The 19,919-nt window shown below is 37.6% G+C and overlaps 1 protein-coding gene across 3 annotated transcripts in view; it reads left to right on the forward strand.

Moving 5' to 3' along the window:
* Positions 1-19,919, forward strand: part of LOC306874893 (NHS-like protein 2) — a gene marked incomplete at its 5' end in the record, with an annotated part of 82,660 nt that overhangs the window by 40,992 nt on the left and 21,749 nt on the right. Inside the window, one exon of one of the 3 annotated variants that reach the window (XM_079425211.1) lies at positions 10,679-10,714. The exons of the other annotated variants lie outside the window; for them this stretch is intronic. Coding sequence (XP_079281337.1) covers positions 10,681-10,714 — 34 coding nt within the window. Of the gene's footprint in view, positions 1-10,678; positions 10,715-19,919 lie in introns of those variants that run through there. 3 annotated transcript variants of the gene reach the window in all.

Genomic DNA, 19,919 nt, shown 5'->3' on the forward strand with positions numbered 1-19,919 from the left:
CTGTGAAACTGATCTTACAATCAAAACGACATATTGAAACACTTTTCCTGTGAAAATGTCTTCATTCCTTTAAATAGCTTGGATCGGATTGGATTGGATTTAAATAGATTGGATCAGAAACAAATGACACAGGCAGACCATGTGACAATGGCATGGCTGAAGTGTGACTTAGTCAGCCTACATGAATGATTCCTGAGACAAACATAATGTAAATTATTAGGAATATGTTGATGTTAGTGACGTTCTGGCAGAGGTGCTGCTGCTGTGTACGCTCACAGAAAACAATGTGCTCAAATTTTAAAGATGTGGGGCAGCTCCTATAATATCACCTTGACTATCGACAAAGACATCAGCTCTCAGCGATATCTGACTATCGTCAATACACTGTATCGTCTATCTGCACAACCCCGCCAAAATTTTAACCATTTCAAATTTCTGTAAACGAAACCAAATTATTTCTTACCATGCCAAGTTTTTCTAGAAGCCTGGGGAACTCCTTCAAGATTTCTGGGATGCTTGTAACTTTGCTTGTGACCCATTGCTGCAAATCCACCATTTCTCATTTTTTGGGGGGGGAGGCAAAACAGATTAAGTAAAATAAGGATGAAAAACTGGGTTAAAAGCTAGTAAAACCATACAGTATGCCAGCCTGGAAATCCAGTGATCTGCCTATTATTCATCAATCTCAAATAGAAATTATTATTTCTAACAGTAACATATAAAGAACACATTACAAGGCTTCTCTAACTTACTGTTAACCTGGATAAACCTCTTGTGTCCTGATTAAAGCAACACAAGCATTCAATAAAACAGAGGAAGAGTAAAAGGACCTCATACACCATGAGAGATTAAGTCTAAATTTACAAACTGTAGATAACGTTACATTTAATATTTAAGAATAATATTACATACCTGTAATATCGTGGGTTAACGTCAAGGGTAGCTAATGCAAAAAAAGGAAAAAAGAGTGCGAAAATAAGTTGTAGGATTTGGCACGTCACAGACATTTACTTGGAAAAAAAAGACCTTAAAAGATCAATTTTAGTACAAAATGATCTAATTATGACAAAACATTACAAAGCCATACAGAAACGTTACACAGACAGTAAGCTAACTGAACTTACCTCTGTATTTCTGACCTAACGATAGTGCATACCTTTTCCATGAGGCGTTAAAATATATAAAACTTTGCACACAAAAAATGTAGGCGTCTACTTCATTCACAGAATAACGCTAACATTAACCCGCATAGCACAGATCAAATATCACAATCAGTGTTTTCTAACTACAGTTTATTAAAAATAGAGGTAAATAATCATATCATCATATGAATTTACCTTATAATCCTGCTTGCTGCGAGTTGCTTGACCGTCTGACGACGAGACGAGTGAAGAATCCAGAAAATTCGACCCCGGTGTTCAGTAGTGAAGAACCCCTTGCAGTCCATTTGACCCAGCATGAACAACCCAAATGTGTGTTTACAGTACCTCAAACAACCCAGAATTATGGCCCAGCACAATTAACCCAACAATGTGTTTACAGAAATAACCCAGCACTTTTAAGAGTGTATCTTTGGATTCAGAAATTCATCTGCTTTCATGTGATGTAATGAGGTGAAAAGAACAGAGGGTGAGAGCTGTAATCAGTAAGATGTGAAAGCGTGTTTTTGTGTGATGTTTCAGCTTCACTTGAGTAGAGAGATGGAGGTGCTGTTCACATGGCTTCTGGTAGCAGTAGGATGTGCTGATTAATGTTGCAGGTACTGCAGTTAGTGTTGAGTTATTCCCATTTAGTCACTTCATTGCACACACAAAACGATTTGTTTGTGCGTTTTAAAGGGATAGCTCACCCAAAATTGAACTGAAATTGTTATAATTTACTCACCCTCATTTAGTTTCAATCCTGTATGACTTTCTTCTGCTAAATCCAAATGAAGTCATTTTCAAACACCAGGTTACATATTATTTACTGCCACTTAGCAAAACAGTCTGCTCTTAAGCGCCACCACCAAGCCTTTGTTTTATGTAACAGCATGTGACCAAAAGCTTGAATCTCATTGGTTGACCAGCTTTATCCATAAAAAAAATTAGAACACCTCTCCATAAAAAAATCTGTCACATTGACAGTATGCGAATGTTCATGTTTAGCCTGAACAGACAAATCAGCAGCTGTTCATTCAAATGAAAATGTTTATCAGACCAAATTTTTGCACTGAATATTCTTCTCGTGTGAACAGGCAGGCCTTAGTAAAACCTGATATATATCATTCAGTGTGGTCTCAACAGTGAAATTGATATAAACATTTGTTGTTTGTCTTAGATTTGTCCCTCATTTCTTTAATGGCAGCAGCACTCGAGCTGCATGAACTCCAAAAGTTAGTGTCAAACCTGATGATCATGTTCTCCAGAATGATCCAAAAAGCATCTTGACCTTTTACTGTATGTGACAAAGAGTCACAAGATCAATGTGATTCGATTATTTGATTAGTTGCCTATAGAAATGTGAGAACATGAAATATGTGACCCTGGACCACAAAACAAGTAATAAGGGTAAATGTTTTGAAACCTGAAGCTGAATAAATAAGCTTTCCATTGATGTATGGTTTGTTAGGATAGGACAATATTTGGCCGAGATACAACTATTTGAAAATCTAGAATCAGAGGGTGCAAAAAAAATCAAAATACTGAGAAAATCGCCTTTAAAGTTGTCCAAATTAAGTTCTTAGCAATTCATATTACTAGTCAAAAATTAAGTTTTGATATATTTATGGTAGGAAACTTACAAAATATCTTCATGGAACATGATCTTTACTTAATATCCTAATGGTTTTTGGCATAAAAGAAAAATCGATCATTTTGACCCATACCATGTATTGTTGGCTATTGCTACAATTGTGTTACTTATGACTGGTTTCAAGACCCATGGTCACATATTTCCAATTCATTTGTTTCATGTTTCTTAGTTTTAAATGTTTCAAAATCCTAAAACATTCTGTCGAATTCCAGGCTCAAATTAGAATCACAGCTTTTCAATGTGGTCTCGGTCTTTTGAACTCCACTGTAACAGCAACATAAGTATTCATGAGTGGGTATGAATGTGCATGAATCCATGAACAGTCTTTTGTGTGTGTAATTGTGCAGTGTGTGTTTACTCAGGTAACGTTATTGTCAGTGTGTGTGTTTGACCTCAGATTGCCCTGTGCAGAGCGCTCAACAACTAAGCCAGTTTTTGCCTGAGCACTTCCTCTGCCCCTTCCTTCCTCGCTCTCCTGTTTTTAAAGGAAGGCTGTTTGATCAATGCAGAGGGTCCTGGAAACATTGACATGGTTTTTGAGGTGAAAGAGTAAACCCTGTCTGTGTTTGGGTTTGAGGGGGAGAGTGCCTACAGGTATGAGTGTTTTATAAAATGCCTGAGATTTGAATTTTGAATCCAGTGGAAGTGTATTAGATATTGTCGTTTAAATGGCCTCTGCAGTGGAAAAGCGAGCTCCACAAATGCCATATCTTAATTTATCTTAATTTTAAGTTTAAATACATTTAAAAGATCCTCGTTAAATGTACACGCGCTTCTTTGATATCTTCATGTCCAACTTGATCTCCTCTGCTGTGTCTATCACTGACTCTAGATCCCACCCTTCACTAACTGCAAGTTAATCAATAGGAATTGTGTTGTGATTGGCTACCTTTGATTAGACTACTCTTGTGTATCGGAGTAAGACTACTACTTTATTACTCAGCAATAAAGAAATCAGAGCTGAAATACTGAACTGTCCTGGGACGCCTGGTGACCTGAAGTTTCCCGCTGTCTCAAGTTGATGTTATATTCACTGTGTGCCATATGAAAATTTAGCTTTGCCTGGTCTTTATTTGAGAATTTATTATTAGCAGTGATTTACCAGATTACTGAGTACACAGTTAGAATGTTTACTTCCTTTTTATTTATGCCTTTATTTTTGAAAACACCATAATAGGAAGTTTTAGAAGTAGTAGAAGTTTTCAAATTTGCTCATTTTCAAATTATTTATTTTTAATTATTCTAGTAGATATTATGTAAAATAAATACAAATTTAATTACAGTAAGTATTATGCTTGTGTTATTTATTATCTTTTAAAAAACTTAAATCGGTCAACCACTAGATTTTATGTTCAACCACAAATTTGTAATTTACTATTGATTTAAAGGAAGTGTAGAATGTCACACTGCTAGAGATGTCAACTCCCTGTGTGTGTGTGTGTGTGTGTGTGTGTGTACAAGCTTGGTTATACTATCAAGGGGCAAATGGCTTCACTAATAAAGTAAAATATAATCATATAACCTGAATGTTATGTTACAAATGCTCATAAATGAGCTGAATCATATTTATATTTCAGTCTGATGATGTTAGGTTAGGTTTAAGGGTAAGGGTTAGGACATAGAAAATACCATTTAACCTATATATAAACAATAAATGTATAAACTTGTGTGTGTGTGCGCGAGCGTGCGTTTTTGTGACAAATAAGGACATCCATTTGTATATTGACATGGGTATGACATATGTATTACAAGGAGAAGGTGACTTATGAGGACATTGCCCCATGTCCCCATTTTTCAAACGCTTATAAATCAGACAGAGTGAGTTTTTTTGAGAAAGTAAAAATGCACAGTTTCCTGTGAGGGCTAAGTTTAGGTGTAGGGTAGGTGTAGGGCAATAGCACATACAGTTTGTACAGTATAAAAACCATCACGCCTATGGGATGTCCCCACTTTTCTCAAAAACAAACATCTCTGTGTGTGTGTGTGTGTGTATTATCAACATGCAGGAGGCAGGCTCTGGTCACTGGAGTGTGGGCTCTGCTGATTAATAATTGTGCTACTATGTGTGTGAGGGAGAGAGAGAGAGAGAGAGAGAGAGGGATGTGTGTGTGTGTGTGTGTGTGGACCTGCCTTTTCATTTTATAAATGTATGTGTAGATTAACATTTTGTGTTCATTCACAGCATACATGATGTTGTGTGTGATATTCTTATAAATATATGTTCTTAAAAATTCTTCATTCCCTCCGGTCTTAAATCTATTTTGCAAGAAGGCAGTTGCATCTCTGTGTGTGTGTGTGTGTGTGTGCTAAAATGTGCAAGTATGACGGCATGAGAGTGTGTATCGATCTCACTGCATCTTTTGGTCTGTGTGAGCAGGTGAGTGTACATATTTGCAGATGTGACCTCTGTGTGAGTGTTTGTGTGTGTGTGTGTGTGTGTGAAGGGGTGGGGCACGTGATGTTTACCAGACAGATGTCTGTGATGAATTGATAATGGAGAACAGTGTTGTGGCTTTGAATGCTAAACCTCCAGTCTGCAGTAGAGGGAGGGACCTGCCCTCTCCACTGCAGTGTGTGTGTGTGTGTGTGTGTGTGTGTGTGCAGCCAGTCAGCAGCTCGGACAGCAAGCCGCTCTAACAAGCAGCCTAGGCTTAAAACAGGATTTTACACTCGTTTATTATCCTCTGCTATTTATTACTCCATCCCTCAGTTCCTATCTCATCCTTTTCAGGAAAAAGTGGGCTGACAGTCATCTGTCCTTGGAAGCATCCTTCCTCTACCAATCACAAATCTTTCCAGTAAACAAACTCGTACAAATACACTAGCTCCTATGTAGCAGATCTCTGTGTTCGTGTGCTTGTATTTAGTGGCGAACTATCACTGCCGTTGCATTACAACACCTTCCTCACCAAGAGCCACCCTTTTTCTCTATTTGCCTTTCTCACCTATAGCGCCTGTTTTTACTTACCACATCTGCTCTCTCTCCTTCCACCTCCCCTCCTCTCAATATTCCTTTCCAGCTCTCTGCCTCTTGTGATTCTCATCTCTCTCTCCCTCTCTTTTCCCTCACTCTTTCCCTGTTTGCCGCATCTTTGCTCCTTACTCTGTCCTCCTCTCTATCATGCCCACCCTCATCTCTCTCTCACTCTCTCGTAGTCTTCATTGGCATGACTGTGGTACAATGTTGTGAAAGCAGATCAAATAAATACAAAAAGGTCTCACAAAATGCCAGAAAATGAAAACAAGGTTAAAGTCTATTTCCTAAATGCATGCTATTGATTTTATTGTGAACGATTCATCCGTTCATAATGCATGTTTGTTTTTGTTTTTGGTTTTTTTACCTTGTAATTGTAATTAATCAAAATGTCTCAACTCAATCTTCTGCTGAAACAACAGTCTTCTATCTGGTGACGTATGGCAGACCTCTCCAATCATTTGGTCCACTAAAACCTTGTTTCTTTCCTGTCTCTTTGCAGGATGGCATTTAGATCAGCCTCCATCCAATGAATATCCATGCATTTTCAATATCATTCAGTTGTATGTCACAATACAGAAGAACAGATCTTCTACAGATCTTGCTACTTTCATTGTATCGTGACTTTAAGACATGATTGAGCATAACACACAAATGTTTTTGTATTTTTACATTTTCATTAACACATTATTTTGCATAATTATTAAAGATTTTCTGACAAAAGTCAAGTTAAACAATGGGTTTTAACAAAACACATTGTCTAAAAGCAGCTTTATAGAAAATCCTTAAGGTTAATGTTAATAATGTCTTAATATCTTCATGACTTTTTTGAAGGTATTTTCACATTTAGCAGATTAGAGCTGGGCAATAATATACTTTACATTTTGTTATGATATAAGCAACCAAGCAGTTTAGATTTGCTATATAGTGTATACACTCATATATCCAACTTCATATAAAGAACTGATTGATAATATACTTTATATTTTGTGATGATATAAACAAGCAGTTGAGATTTTGATTTAGAACGTATTGAATTGAAGAACTGTTTTGTCCATATAATGAAACCAAACAACATTGACTTTAATTGTATGGAAAATAAAACAGACATTTTTCAAAATATCTCCACGGTCCACAGAAGAAAGTCATTCAGGTCATACAGCCTTGCCATTTTTGGGTGAACTATTCCTCTTTTCCCATTTTGTGACTCAGTTTTGTTTAGTTTGGTTGCCATAAAATGTGGTGTTATTTTTTTAAATTCTTGGGAAGAAAACATTGAATGATGGTCACAGTACAGCATGTGAAAATGCTCTTCATGTGCACAGAATCTCTCCTCTGTCGCCCCTCTCTCTATGTGCTTCTCTTTTCCCCTCCAACCGCAGCAGCTCCACCTCTCCTCAGACTCACTCAGTGGTGATAAAGCATTCACCTCCCTCCTCTGTCTACACCCTCCCTCTTTTTCTCTCTTTCTCCATCCTTCTCCTCGTTTCAGTATTCCCTACATCCATATACGTTCAGCCTTCCCAGGCTCTCAATGAAATGAACGCAGAGCCTGTACTCTGACTGGCTGGAATCGAACTGGATTGGGCGCATGCTCTCTCTCTCTTTCACGCACTCACACACACACACGCACCCTCACACACTCACGTTCACGCAAATAAACAGACTCAGTCTCGCCGACTACTCCGTGTCAGGCGGGCACACGCACATGCATGCGCTGCCGTGCTCACACACATAGACGCACCAACACACTCTCAGTCATTGTCAATCCGGTGGCTTCAACCTTGGGATGAGGTGATGTTTTGGGACAGGAAACACGGAGCAATGGGCAATTCCCAACGCCGGGCTAAAGGGAGGCACAAAACCAAGGGGGCAACAGGTAAAGCGCACACACATGTACCGGTGTCACACCTAGACGTGTGCACGGATTTATCACACGCACATTCTTGCCCTACATCACACTCCACAATGCAACTCTCTTATTTTACCATCACTTCAGGTGTTGTGCATGTCATCGTGTGTGCGTGTGTGTGTGTGTGTATGTGCACGTGTGAGAGTATATAAATTTCAGTCATGTGGCTAATCAGTGTTGCTGCTGTAGTCAGGGTCACCATTGGGTTTAAAATCACTGTTCGCTCTCTTGTTATCGCTTTGAGCTCTTTGAATCCTCTTGCACTTTCTTCCCTTTATCCAAAAACGAGAGAAAAGGAATGGACCAAAGAAGTGACAAGCCTTAAGAAGCGTGTACCCAAACAGACACAGAAGACAGCCGGAGTCGGAGAGGATCAGAGAGAATGAGGAACAAAATAAAAGATGAGAGGAGAGGGGACAGGGGTGGTGGGAAATGGATTGGGAGGAGAGAGGTTTAAGACAGACGAGGAGTGATGGCAGTTGGTGAAGACAATCAGGATGGGGAGATGAGAGAGACAGAGGAGGAGGGAAGTGCGGAGATGGGGAGCTGTCACTCTGTCTCTTATCTGTGAATTAGAGAGGACACACACATGCACACTAAACGGGTACAAGCAAACATACGTCTTCTTTAACACTAGCACACTCTCTCCAGAATCTCCTATATAAGAATGCAGATAATTTCCAGTGCTTTAGAGACACAAAAGCGTACACGTCTTAAGTAGAGATGAACCTATTCATGGCAACAGAGCTCACCAGCTGAGCCTGTATGGTGTTTAAAACAAGGCAGCTTCATGGTATTTTTACGGAGCAGAATCAAGCACACGTCTCTTTGTCTTTTATTGTTGGCTTGTTAAATGCTGCTTAGCTCTCATTCAGAATCCACTGTACAATATATTGCGACGGTTTCCTGAATCTGTTTGGTTTTCCGAATCTGTCTGATTCTGTTTCTTATTTCTGATTCTGAATCCAGCATTAAGTTTGGCATATATTTTAGTAGATGGTTTTAGATCATATATAGTTCATCTTCATGATGATGCCATATACAGTTTTGGGTGTTTTATTTTTAATTTTATGAAAGCATCAAGTGAAGTTAATTATTTGTACCTGCATACAGACGACGGCGGTGTTGAAGCTCTTTTATTTGCCGTCAAACGGTTGACCACTGCCATGTGTGTATCGGTCGCAAAATCCGGCGAAAAGTCCTACACGACGGTAATAGTTTGATTAAGGTGTTTACATGTCTATACTGCACTTCAATAATGCGACTAAAATAGGAATACTCCACATGTCTTAATTCGATCTGTCCATGTAAACGTAGTCATTGATACTGTTTGAGATTCTTATTCCAAATCTTATTGTTTTCTGATTCTTATTCTGATTCTGAATCCAGTGTTTGCTGCACAGTGTGTTTTTCGGTGTACTTGAAGTTTTGGAATCGGTGAATCAGAAAAAGTGGTTTTGATTTGAGTTTTGATTCTGATTACTAATACTAACTTCTGGTTCTGCATCCAGAATTTTTTCTTTGTGCTGTGTGTTTTAAACCAGTGATTCAGAATAAAGTGATTTTTATTCTGCATGTTATTTGATTTTTAATCCCATTTCAGAATCTGATTCTGAATCCAGTGTTTGCTGTAAAGTGTATTGTTTTCATTGTATTAAAGATTCTGAATCAGTGAATCAGAAAAAGTGGTTCTGATTTGTTTTTTGATTCCAATCACTGATATTAGCTTCTGGTTCTGGATCCAGTGTACAAAATAGCAATGAGAGTCTTTCAGAGTACTGGATGGTTTTTAAAGAAGTGATTCAGAATAAAGGGAACTGTTTGAATCTGAATCTCAATCCAGTGTTCTTGTAAAAAAAAAAAATCAGTGTACTGGAATGATCTGAATCTGACTCACTGGAAGATTCTGGATCAAGTGTCATTTCAGTAATATGGAAAAAAAGTGGTTGTAATACAATTATAACTTCATATTTCTGATTCTGATTCATGCCACTATCTCTGAGTGTGCAGTCAGCTGTTTTAGATCAAGTTATTGATGGTTGAGCACAGCTCTAGCCCTCTGATATTCAAAAGCAAGGAGTGATGTATGTGTGTGTTTGTGTAATGTCTGGAGTGCACAGTGCTCTGCACGCATATTGCTTTCTATACACACATTGTTTTCATTCATACTTTTCTCTCCCAGTCTGACGTCATGCTCTCAGAGAAGGGCCGTACCCCGACATGAACAGAGAGAGAGAGAGAGAGCTGTGACATTTTGTCATCATTTACTCACCCTCATGCTGTTCCAAACCTGTATAAGTTTCTTTCATATGTTGAACACAAAAGAAGATATTTTGATGAATTTTTGAAGAACCAAACAGTTGTTGGTCCCCATTGACTTCCATTTAGGGAGAGAAATACTATGAAAATCAATGGGGACCATCAATTGTTTGACCAGCATACTTCCAAATAACTTATTTTATATTCAACATAAGAAATAAACTTATACAAGTTTGGAACGACATGAGGGTGATTAAATTGTGGCAAAATGTTCATTTTTGGGGAACTATTCCTTTAATTGCATTTCTTTATAAAGTTACCATCCATGGGCATTGAACTCACCAGTTGATGCTTGGCAAGTGTTAATTTTGGACACTGGTAAGTGTTTTGCTTGAGCGGTTGGTTAATGTTCAGTGTGACTGTGTCCTGTTGGACTTTGTGGTCTTTGTAGCTGCTGTGATCGCCTGGGAGCGTTTCCAGACATCTTATTGGTTGTTTTGCTGTCACCTCCAGCAGGACAGGAAGGCACTTGCGAGCAGGGGAAGGAAAAAGCAGTGCTGCTTTGACAATAGAGTGGGGAGGGGGACAAGCTAAAACACTGAGTGCTCATGTATCCTGCCTCTTTCTCTCCTTCCCTCCCTCTCTCGCCCAGTGTCACTCCCACCTCAGATTTTGGTAACTCTAGGTCTGTGCCGCTAGAGCATTTCTTTCTCTAACTCTCTCTCCATTTATGGATGTTATTATGGAGAGGCTAGATTTCTTCAGAGGAAAAACAGGTAGGGTTAGCGATCCTGTGTGTTCTGTATGTTCTGTGTAGACTGCAAAAGCCATGAACAGAGTGTGTAATCGGATCGTTTCTTAAATATTTTAAACTCAGAGACCCACCGTGACTGCTGGAAGTATAAAGACGCTGTATAGCGAGACATTGAGGTCAGACAGTAATGCAGGAGGACGTCTGTCAGAGGGTTTCTTTGAGATGGGAGATCATCTTCTCTCCTGAAGCAGGATTTGTGAGCTTACGCTGTCAGCATTTGTGTTGTAAAGGTTGTAGTCTGTCATATTTAATAATGAGTTTGAGATTTGAGAGTGTATGCTTTTAGTCTGCACTGAATAAGTCTGTTGATGATTTAAAAATAATATGTTTGTGTTGACAAAGTTAATGGGATTGATGTAATATGAGTGCTGCACGTAAATGGACCGTTTTGTGTGTCATTGTATGTGTGTGTGCCGCAGTGTGTGTTTACCTTGGTCATGGAATCATAACACACCTCTGTGAAAGTGATCCTGGGTCACAGAGATTCATAACAGTCTCTCACACACAAAACATGCTGAAGCTCAAGACATGGGACTGCTGCCCATTTGCCATTCCAGTTTTCACTCTCCCTTGGGTTCATATTTCAGCACTGAATTACAGCTTAAAGTCCCACTAACTCGGAATAATAACAGTGACAAACTTACTGTAATTCTCACACACACGCACACACACACACACACACAAACACACATACACACACACACACAAACACAAACACACATAAGGCCAGTTTGAATATAGACTTACAAATGTGCTGAAGCTGCACTGATCACATATATTCATGACAACACACACTTTCTCTGCTCATACATTACATGCACACTCTTACGGAAGGCTTTTAGAGCTCACTGGCTAATTATCCATGTAAAATGAATGGGAGAAAAAATTAAGCCTCATAGAATTTTTATGCAAAATAGTTTCTAAATGAATCCTTTGAGTCCAGGCCTTTGAGTCCAGTTGACTGACAGTCTAAATGCCTGAAAGGAAATAGCTGCAGCGAGGGTTAAACCAGTGTCTGTATGTGTATGTTTTCCAGTGTGTGTTCACACATGGTTTTTTGAGACTTCTGCCAAACCTCTGTCTTTATCAGTCATCTATTGATCCTGCCACTGACACAAACGCTCCAGTAAAAGCCAGCTGCTCACAAACACAAACTCCTTCTCATTTTCTATCCAGTTACACTTTCACACAAACACATTCTTCTTTTTATTTGTGACTTTTCACACTGTGCTTCTTTGCACATAGCTTGTCTTGCATGTGATCTTTCCATTTCTGTCTCTCTTTGCACCTTCCCTCTGTCCCGAGCCTGTATACCGTGCTGGAAATGAACCATATTTGAGCAGTCACAAGTTTATAAATTATACTTGTTTGTCTAGAGTACAGAAAAGAGAAGCACTTAATAAGAAGACAAATTAAACTAGGGGTTGACCGATTATTGGCACCTATATTACGCATTTTTTTTATCCGTATCGGCCATTTTCAAAACCAATTTGCTGATAAAATAATTTAAAGGCAGTTAAAGAATTTTTTTTGCCAGAGCCATTGCTATTCTTAATTTTTACATTCATTTTCATTTTTACACCAGACATATATTGGTTCAAAATATCGGTTATCTGTCTACTTAATGTGTAATAATCGGTATCGGCATCGACCCTGAATAACACACATCGGTCAACCCATAAATTAAACTGACCGAATGTGTTCTGCAGATATAGACCAGTAATTAAATTTTTTAACCAGTATTCACTCTTTCAGCTTAGTTTTCTTTCAGTTTTCACATCTGTCAATCAATGATCTGGGTAACACTTTAGATTTAGGAACACATTTTCACTGTTATTAACTATCAATATTAACTTTTCCCTTTATAAACTCCAAATTTACTTTGATATTTAGTAAGATAGTGGTTGTAGTAGTTATGTTTAGGTATTGGGTGCAAGTGGTTAATTGTGAATAGTCTTACTGAGATTGGGTCACACATTATTTTAATGTCCGATTCTCACTAACTATAAATTACAACTTTTGCCTCAATATACTCCTAATTTGCTGCTCATTAATAGTAAGGTAGTTGTTAAGTTTAGGTATGGAGTAGGATTAAGGGATTTAAAATATGATCATGCAGAATAAGGTATTAAAATGTGCTTTGTAATTACTAATAAACAGTATGCTGGTAATATGCATGTTAAGTAATAATGAGAATTGGTTCTTAAAATAAAATGTGTCCACAAGAGATTGTGTCTCATTTATAAGACTTGGATTAAAATGATCACTTCTCACATATTGATTACTTTTACAACGTCTTGGTAGAAAACCCATTGGAATTACCATGAGAATGCCATGATACTTTTCCCCCCAAAGTCACAGGCTTTCTTCATAACCCCCTCTGTCTGTGTATCTCTAAAGGAGGTCAGATCCACTTAATCCACCCTTATGTGTTCCTTCCTGAGCAGGAAGGAGCTCTGAAGAAGTCCCTCTTTCTTTAACCTTTACTGAGGGTTCATTTATTTACCCCTCAGTAGGTTAGTGTAGCCTTTTGTGTTGGACAAACTTTAGATGCGTCCTCCAGTCTTTGACCTCTGTGTTCATGTCCATGAGAGTCATTCCCTGAGGAACGAGCTGACAGCTCACTGCCTCCGTATCCACTTCTTCTGTTACTTTCATTCATCTACAACTTCAAAGATCTCTTTTCATCACAGAGTCTGTGTGCTGTGACAGGAAGTGGATGAAGTGCAGTTTCCTGTCCGTAATGTTGTTGAGACAATAGAACCTGGAAGTTATTTAAAGGGCATTAGTGTCTACTCTTCTTGATTGTGTGAGTATAAACGGAAGGTCTAAGCATTAACAGTGATTATTACACAGCTCGCTGGAATACTTTACTTTAATTGGTCAGTTGTGGCATACTGGGGTTGAATATTTTTGTATAATTAGGCTACTATTAAACTGACCGTTAATTAACTGTTGTCCCAGGCAACCAATTTGCTACATAGTTGTGCTAGCTTCATATCACTCCGTGGGCTCTTTCTTCTCACATAATGAAATTATTTAAACTCAAATTATTTTATTTAAATTATTTCATTCCATTTATTTATTTATTTGGTATGTAATAAGTGGGAAAATATAGTCAGCTTGTCATTAGCACACCTTGCTTGTATTATCCCTTACTTGTGTGTGTACCTACTTGATCATATTTTTGGGACAAATTTGTACCCAAAAGTGAGCTAAACCTGACAAAATGTCCTCATTTGTGAAACTGGTATAAAAATAAAGTAAAGAATAAAGACTAAACAAAGTTTGTTTGTTTTTAAATCGTAAAAATGCAGAAAGTTTTCTGTGATGGGTAAGGTTAGGATTAGTTTCCAAAATCCATAACTATCTGTATATAAAAACAATAGCAGTCTGTGTAATGTCCTTATTTAGATAGCTAAGTAAATGTGCGTGTGTGTGTGTGTGTGTGTGTGTGCGTGTGTGCGTGTGCGTGTGTGCGCGAGCATATTATACTGTGTTCTTTAATCTCTGGACTATTGTACAGTGTAATTTTATTTAAATGTTTACTCCTTTATCTCAATGTTCCCAGAAAATTAGATTTTTAACTCTAGATGTGTTTAACTTTGACCGATAGAAAGTTTTCTGACTTTGGATTGTTGTACCATCTAGCCTGTACCATCATAATTTATTTCTGTTTATCTCTGTTCTGCTGTAAATTTCTTTAATCGCTGATTCTTGAGACATGGGACAAAGCATGCCCTACAATTGTAACTGCTATTAGGTTTAAAAATGAAGATATTTTCAATTGTAAATATTATGGGGGATTAATAATAGAATGCATTTCACACAATCATACCCTTCAATTTCATTTTATCATAATTATATAACATCTATGACACTTATTGCCTTCTTACTACATCAATAAGAGAAGGGAAGGTTTCAATCATTCATATGCTATAAAACGCATAGAAATGTATTTTAATGATGAAGCAACACTTAATAATATCTCATATCAAAGAAAGGTTGTTTTTCAAGGACATGTGTGTTTCATAAGGTTTCAAAGTTGTGTGTTTTTGTCAACTAAGTCAGACATTCATTAAAATGTAATAAAATCAGGGTATATCAGGGGCAGCTGCCACTCTAAAGGACCCTCTTGCCACATTCAGCCTCTGCAGAGTATATCAATGTCAGACGGGCTCTGGCAAGTTTCATAGTTTTAGAATATTTTAAATCCTAATGTTAATATTTTCTGTGTCACAACCAAATGTCAACACCATCTTCCAATTTCTGAGGAAATAATTTGAAATGTTTAGATCTTTTTAATCTCCTGAAGCAGGTTAGCATCTAGCAACAGAGAAAACAAAATGGCTACTACATGAACTCCATTTGTTTTGTGAAAGAAATTTGTCAACACCGTCATTTTCTGTCTGATGGTGGTGACGGGCCAACGATGATGAGTTGATATTCAGCGTGAAGTCATTTTTAATTATATTAAATATAAAATAGTGTTGAACTTTTCTAAAAATGTGTAAATACTAAATATGTGACCTGACAGCATACATTGCTTTTGTGGATTGATCGTCATCACTTCTAGCAGAGTCAGGGTTGAGGGAACATGAGGCTGAGGGAACACAAAACACTGGATAAAACATATCTATTCATAATACAGTTTGTTTGCATACTACTATAATAATATGTGTTCTGATCATTTTTGCATCATTTGTTAAGATGTTTAAATGTGAATATGGTGAATGTAAATGGATAGAGGTAACAACTGTTTCATTTGTTAATTTAACTGTTTTGCCATAGAGTTCATTTTTGACTTGTGGCATAGAAAACATATAGACTGTCAGAAAAAATGTGAGCAGCATGCCGACATATAGTACTGTTGTGCTTGGGTATCCTGAGTTTAATTCCTGGCTCACGGACCTTTCCCAATCCTGTCCCCCTCTCTCTCTCCCACTTTGCAACCTGTCTAGTTATTGCCCTATCATAATAAAGGCAAAAATGTCAAAAAGTAAATCTTATAAAATAAAATTAAAGAATAGAAAAGAAAAAAAAATGTGCATTTAAAAAAACTTGCCACTGGGCAGTACCCCCTTAAAGGGACATCTTTGTACCTTATCAACCCCTAAAAGGTGCCTAATAGTAACCTATACTATTATGAACCTTTTAAGGTTAAATAAGGCACAAAGTTGTCCTGATAGAGGTACTGCAGTGGCAAGCCTAATGGGACAATTTTTTGTAATTATGTCTGAGAATGCACACAAACACTCTGAGTCCTCTGAGTTTGTATTCACATGTGAATTTTGAGCAAGTGCCAGATCCTACTGTAAATGAGAATGTGCTTAAATGTGGTGCCTGTGAAAGCTCAAAGAAGCCTGGGATTTTTTGCCCAGTTTGAAGTCAGGTTGAGTGGATACTACGGACCCGGAGCCAAAATAAACCAGGGCAACAAATGACATCATAATAATGCTTTCCTGTGGGATTGTTCTAGATTTTTGTGTCAACACAGCAAGGGACGGAAAATAGAGCCCACCTCAGCCAATCACAACAATCAAAATGTCGATTAGACTCATAGTCTACAACCCTGTCTGACTGCTTTATAAAAGCAGACATGAAATTTTACGTTTTTCATACGATGCAAGCTTCTGATTTCACATGGGTCTGTATCACTTTTTAAGACTTTAAAGTTCTATTAGCTGAGAATTTTCTTACGTTGAAGTGTTTTCTCCATCAGATCTGCTTGTAGCCAGTGTGATTCATCATTTAAAAGCTTCACTAAATGAGAGTTATAATGGTGCTAACTGCTATAAGCAGCAGATTAAGCTTTGGCTCTGACACCACAGTATGACTGTACCACATTAATCCCCATCAGCCACCACCAACACACATAAAACCGGAAATTGGACAAAAGTTCACAGCATTTGTAGCATGAGCTCATTTTGTTTTTCGAGGAAAAATGGCTCTTGCCCTTCCTTTTGACTGAGTCATTTCTAGCCCACTCATGCTTGGACACTAACTATCTGCTGCAGATCAGTGGATTTTCTGTGGGGACTTTAAAATATTGTGTCAGCTTGTATACGCGCTGTACATCTGCTTCATCCTGCTATCAGCCTTCTTAGATTATAACCCATTTCCTTTACACAGGCTGTCAGAGCTTGTACGGTTTGTTCTTTAAATTCATTTTACTGTTAGTGACACAGCTTTTGCCTTAAAGTGAATTTCTCATCTCCGTTTAGCATGTGTTTCCCCTGAGAAATGGACCTGTGAGTGACACATTATCCCACTTTCTGTGCATGTGTGATCTGATTCCACTACTGTGCCATTAGACTATTTACAAGGTAAAGACATTTAGCACCAAACACTGCACAGAAATCATATGGGACAGTTGATTTGCCTGTCATGCCTTCAGTCTTTATTGAAGCAGTACTATTCATGTGTTTCATTCCAGTGTAAGAAATGTGTGGCTATAAGATCTGATTTAAGGATGAAGGGTGAAGTTTTAATTTATACATATTTTATTTCAGCTTCAATGTGCACTTGGGAATATTGTCCTCTCTATCGCCATCTGTGGTTCAAATGTAAAATATGTATATATAAAATAGAACATTTTGTTTCTGCAAAAATTCCCATAGTGCACTTTTAATATGGAGATATTAGGAGTAAAGACTCATTCACACCAAGAATGGTAACTGTAATGATAACTGTTTCAGCTTCCATACCAATGAAGGACACCATTTCTTTTCATTATTGTGTGCTGCACTTATGTTTTCTGCCACTTTAAATGCTGGAGTTGTTTAAAGTCAGTGGATTCTGATTGTTTTTATTGTTTATTAGATGAAAAGGATCATTCTGAAAGTGGTTCAAATGATAAAGTTAATTTCGTTAAATTCGTTATTGTATTACTTGTGGTGTGGACTTCCCTTTACTCATAGAATTCTCATAGAATAGAACTATTATTAAAACTTTATAGTTATCATTATAGTTATCGTCCTTAGTATGAAAGAGCCTTAGACCATTTTTAGGTTGAAAACACTTTGACTCTTTTTGTTTTAGACCGGCACAATATTATATTTTAAAAATATTTGAAAACAGTTATTATATTTCAAGTCAAGTCAAGTCTGCTTTATTGTCAATTCTTCCACATGTACGGCGCATACATACAGAGAACTGAAATTGTGTTACTCTCAGACCCTTGGTGCATACAGTTAACATTTAAGACACTGACAGTAGACGTTCAAATACAGATAAATACAGTTTAAACATATGTACATAATACTATACAGATATACAAATGAGGACATTGTAGAAAAATAAAGAAAGAGATAGATAAAGTGGCATAAGGCACATGGTTAAATAAAACAAAACTGTGCAGATATATGTGTAGTGCAAGAAGAGCTTATCAGTCTGTTAAAGTGACAAGAGAACAGTCTTTTATCAGACTATCTGCATATATATTTAACTGTCGTTTTTAATAAAATTCAGGCCTTATAAAAATAATGTTTTGTAATGCTGTCTAATCTTCACTTTTATGAATAATGTAACCACATTTGGGACTCATCTGCAGGATAGTTTGTACTTAGGAAATCTTTGTGTTCAGAGGAACATGAGTAGATGGATAAGGCCGAAGGGAATATGAGGTAAAGAGAATTGGAGAGGATGAGAAGAGGACCAGGGGAAGATTAACTCCAGAAGGCCAGTGTTCACATTTCCTATCCTCCACACACTTCCTCTATGGGAAGTGTGCGAGCATGTGCGTGTTTGTTTATTAGACATACTGACACATAGACACACTTTCACTAATAGTCTGTCTTTCAGCACTTGTCGTTCACACACGCTCACTGGCACCAGAGGAAACAGACGGGGAGGGGTGAAGCAGTGCAGAACGGGCCGTGAGGAAGCGGCAGTCACTACAGTCAGCACTGCTGGGACCAACACTGCAGCATATGCAAACACATCACAGCCTCACCAACACTCAGTGCCATGTTTCTGTGGAAAACATGTGGAATGGAGGAGGTGTCATGAAATCTGTGTGTGCTAACTCGTACGACTAGGGAAGAGGAGACTGTGGTCATGAGAGAAATAATGCCTCTAGCGTGTGCGTGTGTGTGTGTGTGTGTGTGTGAGTGTGTGACTAGAGTCTACACAATGGACATTATTTATTACTCTCAGGTTGACGTGTATTACACACTTCTATTCTATTCTATTCTACATCCAAAAGCCTGGCTCCATGATATCAAAATTGGTATTTTGTGGCTTTTAGTTAATGTCTTTCACTTTACTGTATATTGTTTCATAATTGATGAAAGTCACAAAATGATTTTGAACTGAATTGAATCAACATTGACTTGAACTGAATAATAACACTACTGCCTTCTGTAGAGCTGCTTATACCTGAATTGAATTTGTTTCAGAATTTATCAAATTTACAGAGTTATTGAACTGCACCAACACTAAACTGACTTCATCTCATGTTTGAAGAAATTTACACTTGGCCTATTGATTCTGTTGGTTTACATGTTGATTTTTTTATTGATTTCCAAGTTTCCGTGAAGCTTCTTTGAAACAATCTGTATAGAGCACTACATAAATAAAGGTGACTTGACCAAATTTAGCAGATTAGCATTTAAGCCTTTTAAAAAACGTCTAACGTATATTCAAACAGAGCATGTTTTTGCGTTTCACTACACTGCTTTTCCAGTTTTTCAATGTAAGCATGTGCCAGTCAGAAGTATTTGACTAGTGTGTTTGCATCTTTTCCAGTGACTTGACAGAGAGAGTGTTCTAAAATGGGGGCACTCGAAGTTAAGCTTTTAAAGGGGTTATGAACTGCCTTTTTATTATTTTGTACTGTTCTCTGAGGTCCACTTATAATGTTATCAAGATTTTTACATCAAAAAATATAATTTAGAAGTAATAAGCTATTTTCTGTCCTTTTTTGACTCCCCTCGTCAGAAAGCTCTCAGAAACGCATAAATACTAAGTTCATATCAAATGATCTGTAATAACAGACAAAGCAATTGACAAGGTAATAAAAACAATTACTGCTACTTGTGTGGTGCAACATTACTGTCGGATCCAATATAGTTGGAACAGCACCATCTTTTAGTTTCAATCTTTCTGAAAATCATGCGTTGAATTGTGCCTTGTTTGTAAACAAATCCACAGTATGAAGTGAACAA

The sequence above is a fragment of the Barbus barbus genome (genome assembly GCF_936440315.1).
Source record: "Barbus barbus genome assembly, chromosome: 1".
Taxonomy (NCBI): domain Eukaryota; kingdom Metazoa; phylum Chordata; class Actinopteri; order Cypriniformes; family Cyprinidae; genus Barbus; species Barbus barbus.